This window comes from Pseudorca crassidens, chromosome 9 (genome assembly GCF_039906515.1).
Source record: "Pseudorca crassidens isolate mPseCra1 chromosome 9, mPseCra1.hap1, whole genome shotgun sequence".
Taxonomy (NCBI): domain Eukaryota; kingdom Metazoa; phylum Chordata; class Mammalia; order Artiodactyla; family Delphinidae; genus Pseudorca; species Pseudorca crassidens.
The window spans coordinates 85,187,113-85,192,651 of record NC_090304.1 but is presented as its reverse complement, the minus strand read 5'-3'; the positions used below and the strand labels follow the sequence as shown (position 1 = coordinate 85,192,651).

General features: G+C 36.9%; 1 protein-coding gene across 1 annotated transcript; it reads left to right on the top strand.

Annotated features, from left to right (window-relative positions):
* The first annotated feature begins 511 nt into the window (after positions 1 to 511).
* Positions 512 to 4,892, top strand: SLN (sarcolipin). Its single transcript, XM_067750916.1, has 2 exons — positions 512 to 671; positions 4,272 to 4,892. The coding sequence occupies exon 2, from the start codon at positions 4,347 to 4,349 to the stop codon at positions 4,440 to 4,442; it is 96 nt and encodes a 31-aa protein (XP_067607017.1). The 5' UTR covers positions 512 to 671; positions 4,272 to 4,346; the 3' UTR covers positions 4,443 to 4,892.
* Positions 4,893 to 5,539: the final 647 nt, after the last annotated feature.

Sequence of the window (5,539 nt, the reverse complement as noted above, 5' to 3'; positions counted from 1 at the left end):
GTAACTTAGCTGGAAAGTTTTGTGGAACAGGTGACTAGGGAGATAGCTTTCACCACTTGGACTAAAGTCAATTTTGAAGGAGGTAAAAGATGCCTGTTGAATTCTGGTGCGTGTGTGTGGTTTGGGGTGTGCATGCGCAAAGCAGAGAATTCTTCACATTTCAAAAAGCTGAAAATATGGGTGGTTAAATGAAGTCACATTTTTACACCCTCATATGCTGAGTGGGGGTGGGGGGGCAGCCAAATGCAGCAAAGATTTGCTAATATTAGTCTGTCACTCTCGGTTTACAATGTTTTAAACATGTTAGAGATACTCATGAAGATGTAAAAGATGAGTTTAAAACCTACATCAATTGTACCAAAAGTCAACTGGAAAGAAAAGATTTTAAGTCCCTGGGCTTTTAACACAAATTGGCAGCCAAAGGAAGAGGCTTAGTCAACACATTTCCATGTCCCCCTAAACACAAATAGCCTCCAACCTTTGGAGGTTGTTCCTTCAAGATGTTTCATCGGTGACATCACAGTGATTGCCACCTCCCTCAGACTACTTTAGGCCCTGCCCAGAGCCCAGGAGTCCAGACAGCCTGGGAGACGAGCAGGAGTTTGAGCCCACGTTGGAGAGAGAGAGAGGAGAAGCCTACTGCAGCCCAGTGTATCCTTGACCCTGTTCAGGTAACAGCAGGATTTTTAAGCTTAGCATACAGTGTGTATACGTGTACAAGTTGCAAATGAGAAAAGCAGAGGAATATTTACATTTCTTAATAAAATAGGCAATGCCTATTGTACACAGTATTTCTTAAAGTAGAAAGTGAATATTATTGATTCTTGTTTTCCTTTTTTTTACCTTGTTATGCATTTTCTCCCTTCCAATTAAAATTTTTTTTTCCATATCATAAAGTATGTCTTCCATCTTTTCAAAGTGTCCATTCAAAGAAAGTCAATGTCAAACAATTTATTCAGAGTTTTTTATTTCACCATATGGCAATCACTTTAGATCATATGGTGTGATCTTGACTTCAGGAAAGATTCAAAATGAAGCCAAAATTGTCTTTGCAGGTTAACAGCAGAAAAATGGAAGATCGCTGATCTGAGGTTTTACTTAACTTTGGTATAAATGTGTGTGAAAGTAGAGTCAACCCCCTACAGTTAGCATATGTGTTGATTGAATTGGATTCATTAGAAATGCTCACCTTAATGCTGTGTTTTATTATTTTAAAAATATACATAAAAAAACAAATGTTTACGTTCACCATCAAAGTGCAAGTAATAGTAAGAGGTAAACCATAGGAAATAAATAAGTGTTATGGGTAGCCTGTCAATTCAGAGACTATTGAAAAAATTGTGAAAAGTGCATAATACATACCGTTTGAACAATCATTTTAAGGCAACACCTGTATAAATATCACCCAGGCCAAGAAATAGATCATTGGAGCACCCCAGAAGTCCATTCTTCATCACCTTCCCCTTTTGCCCCACCATAGGTAATCATCATCTTAATTGTTGAGATAATCTTATCCATTCTTTTCTTTATAGTTTTATCATCTCTGCATTCCTAAACAATATAATTAAGTTTCCTGTTTTTGGCTTTGTAGAAATGGAATCACATTCTGTGTTTCTCTTTGTAAATTCTTCTTTTGCCCAATAGTTATGTTTGTGAAATCCACCCGTCTTATTATGTGTTGCTGTAGTTCATATATTTTCTTTGCTCTATAGCATTCCAGTGTATGACTATACCACAATTCACATCCATTCTATTGTTGATGAACATTTGAGTTGTTTCCAGCTTAGGAATAATATGAAAATGTTGCTATGAACATTCTTGTATATGTATCCAGGTATATATGTGCTTGAGTTTCTAGAGTAGTAGTGAAATAGCTGGATAAAAGGGAATGAGCATTATTAATCTTAATTTAAAAATGTGAAATTGTTTTCCCAAAAGTCGAAAATTTACACTAGCCAGGACAGTTATTTGCAGTAATAACTCATTCATGTAATCACTCCTATGGAATAACCACAATTCCAGCAACTATTTCCAGTCTGCCAGTTCTAGTTCTGCCTGTAACTTCCTATGTGTCATTACAGAAACAACTTAACATCTCTCTAAAAGTCAGTTTCTTACCTATAATCTTGGGAGAGAGAAAAATCAAGACAAAACTTGCCTGAGTTGTAAAGGTCACAGAGTTGTTGTGAAGGTCACATTAACAAAGCTGTGGACAACTTTCAGCAACATTTTCTGAGTATGTTCTTGTTGGGCCACTATCCACGATTCCCTTTACTTAAGAGATTTAATCTAATAAGATTTGGTGAGATGGTTATTTTGCCCTCCCTGAATTGGGTTGTTTTGATCATTATAAATAGGGATGCATATTTTTTGCATATCTCTGTATTTCTTCAGAACTTACCCAAACAAATTTGTGTTTGAATCAGGGTTCAATTTTATTAATAAATTTATAAGGAAGAATCTGCTTTAGTGTCTTTAGATTAGATTCCTTTACCCCTAAGCTCCTTACCTTCCTATTCCCCTTTGCTCTTGTGTACATTCTCACACATTCTCTCTACTTCCTTTTCTTCTGTTTACTTTCTCATTCAAACAAATCTTTGTAAAGATTTTCATTGGAAATTTACTATGTCCTTCACGTGGAGGGCAAAAATATGAATAAGAATTAAAAGGAAAATGAAACATAAATCAGTTATCATTGGTCATATTTTAAACTAAGATTCAACAACCTACTGGTTGATATCATCTTATTTGAACTTGGTTGTTATACCAACAATTACATAATATGAAAAAGGATTATTCAGCTGGTTTATACAATTAATAATTTGGTACACTAATAATATAACAAATACAGTAATTACAATTAATAATTCAGTCAGGTTAGATGGTTAAAAATACCATTCAGGCCAAAATCTTGCTAACAACATTTCTTGCCCCCTGAACTTCCACTCTTAGCAAATAAACAAAATGCTCTTTCCCCCTAAACTTTTTCACTCCATAGTAGACTTTTGTCCTAAATATTTAAAATTTTATCTTTAATTTCATTTGGCTTGCATATACACAGTACCAATTATGCCACATCACTGGAGGCAATACTTTTATGTTCTCAAAGTATGGTTTCCTGCATGTACTACCTGTACAGACTATAAAGATACCACCCTTGCTTTTTGAAGTGTTTACAATATAGGCACATTCTGGACTTGACTAAAAATAGCTGGCACAAGCCCTTGTTGAAATAGAAGTACTCATGTGGTTTATACTTGCTCTTTGGACTGAGTGCCTGTTATGTGAGGGACTTTTGTTTGACCCCAGTAAGCTCTGTGCTCAATGCAGGGCTTTTTTAAGAGGCCAAGCAGCTGTTGAACTAGTTCATGCTTTCACAGGGTTAGACAAAGATAGGGCAGCCTGAAACTGAAAATTTATGGTATCCTACTTCTATATGTAATTCAAAGCAAGAACAATACTAAACCACAACATGTTTTCTGTTTTGGTGACCTTGCTTGCTGGTACTCTAAGTTAGCAAAGCAATCACACACACAGACACACACACAGAAATTGGAGAGAGAAAAATGTAATATTTTTTATTTTGTCAAAGCAACAATATAATGAGGACTATGTTGGTCGTTTTGACATAAGGAAAAAAAGCCAGGATCTCTGCATAAGTCAGGGTTCTTCAGAGAAACAGAACCAATAGGGTGTATATGTGTGTGTGTGTGTGTCTGTGTGTGTGTGTGTGTGTGTGTGATATAATTGGCTCATGTGATTGTGGAGGCTGGCAAGTCCAAAATCTGCAGGGTTGGTGGGAGGCTGGAGACCCAGGGAAGGGTAACAGCTCTAGTCCAAAGACAGTCTGGAGGCTAGAAATCTGAGTTAAAGTATTGGCAGGGCTGATTTCATCTGGGGCCTCTCTCCTTGGCTTGCATATGACCATCTTCTCCCTGTGTCTTCACATGGTCTTTGCTCTGTACATGTCTATGTCCTAATTTCTTCTTCTTTTAAGGACACCAGTCATATTGGATTAGGACCCATCTTAATGACCTCATTTTAGCCTAATTACCTCTTGAAAGACACTATCTCCAAATATAGTCACATTCCTCAATAAAAAAATAAAAAATATATAGCCAGATTCCAAGATACTAGGGGTTAGGATTTCAACATGTGAATTTAGGGTGGACACAATTCAGCCAACACGTTCCTCTTCCATAATGCTTCTGTTTCCTTTGAGGAAAGAATGTTCACTAATTTCTCATGTTTTCTTTGTTACTTTTGGTTAGGAGGTAAGGACAAGCAGGAGGTCTTTTGTGTGCCCTCAGAAGTCTGCCTTCACTTCTCACCAAGCTGCTCTGAGAATGGAACGATCCACCAGGGAGCTGTGTCTCAACTTCACCGTTGTCCTGATTACAGTTATCCTTATATGGCTCCTTGTGAGATCCTATCAATACTGAGATACCACAGCTCCTGGAATTGACTGCAACACTCCAGAACTGTCTTCTGTATGTGCTGAGATCCCACTGCTGTCATGGGATGCCTTTTCTGGCACCCCACAGCACTTCTGACCTGTTCGCACAATATTTGGGCTGCCTCCAGTGCTAGGATTGATTGTGTGATCTCTAAAGATGCTACTCTCAATGGCTGCCAAGTGTTTGCCAGGGAGCATTAGATTTATTCCCCAGCTCTTACTGCAAATGTGTCAGACAAGCCACAAGGTTAAAAATAAACTAGATTCCTGATGACATAGAATTCTAACAAGCGCCTGGTGTGTTTCACCACACATCCCTTCATCCCACACTCAGCAACCAAACTCTAAATCAACTGCCAGAAGAAAGAAATTGTTAAAGGAAGTCTTTGTCAGCTCCTATAGCTATCATGTGAATAAAGTTGTCAACCCCCAAAAATGACTTTTAGAATTTATTTTACCTTCTATTTGTGATACTGCATTTGACCCTTGACTGGGATTGAAGTGACAAATATTACAGTATTTCTAGCATTTGAGATAAGCCAAGATCCTCCAACTGCTGAGAATTTGAAACCTTAATTTGAAAGGTCTTAATTTGAAAGTCAATTAAGAATGTCATATTTCAAATAATTCCATTGGTTCAGTGCTCCTCAAACTTTCCCTCTGAACTAGTCCCAAGGGCAGAGGGAAAATAAATCCATTCTACTAGGAGGTTTGGAGCACAGCCTGAAATGTCCACTAAAAGCACAAAATTTCTTTGAAGCCTTGTGTTTTATTAAAATTCACAAAAAATGTATATTTTACTCTGTAATATCTCCATGTTTGCTTTAATATAAATATTTAAAATTATTTGTCACTGAGTTAAAATAAAACATGAGTCATGTCTCTAAGAGTAGCATATTCCAGTTTGGTTATTGTCATTATGCAAATAGAGCTAGTTACTAATAAACTACAGTTATAACAAAGAGAGAATAAAAAATGCAACATATATGTTTATGGAAGAGACATGAAATAGACATTTCTTAAACATGCTACTAGAATACCCCACACTAGACAGATCACATTTGTTCCCTGTGCCAATTCCGA

Excerpts from the sequence above, each read along its gene's own strand:
- SLN (XM_067750916.1), top strand. The coding sequence starts at position 4,347 with ATGGAACGATCCACCAGGGAGCTGTGTCTCAACTTCACCGTTGTCCTG.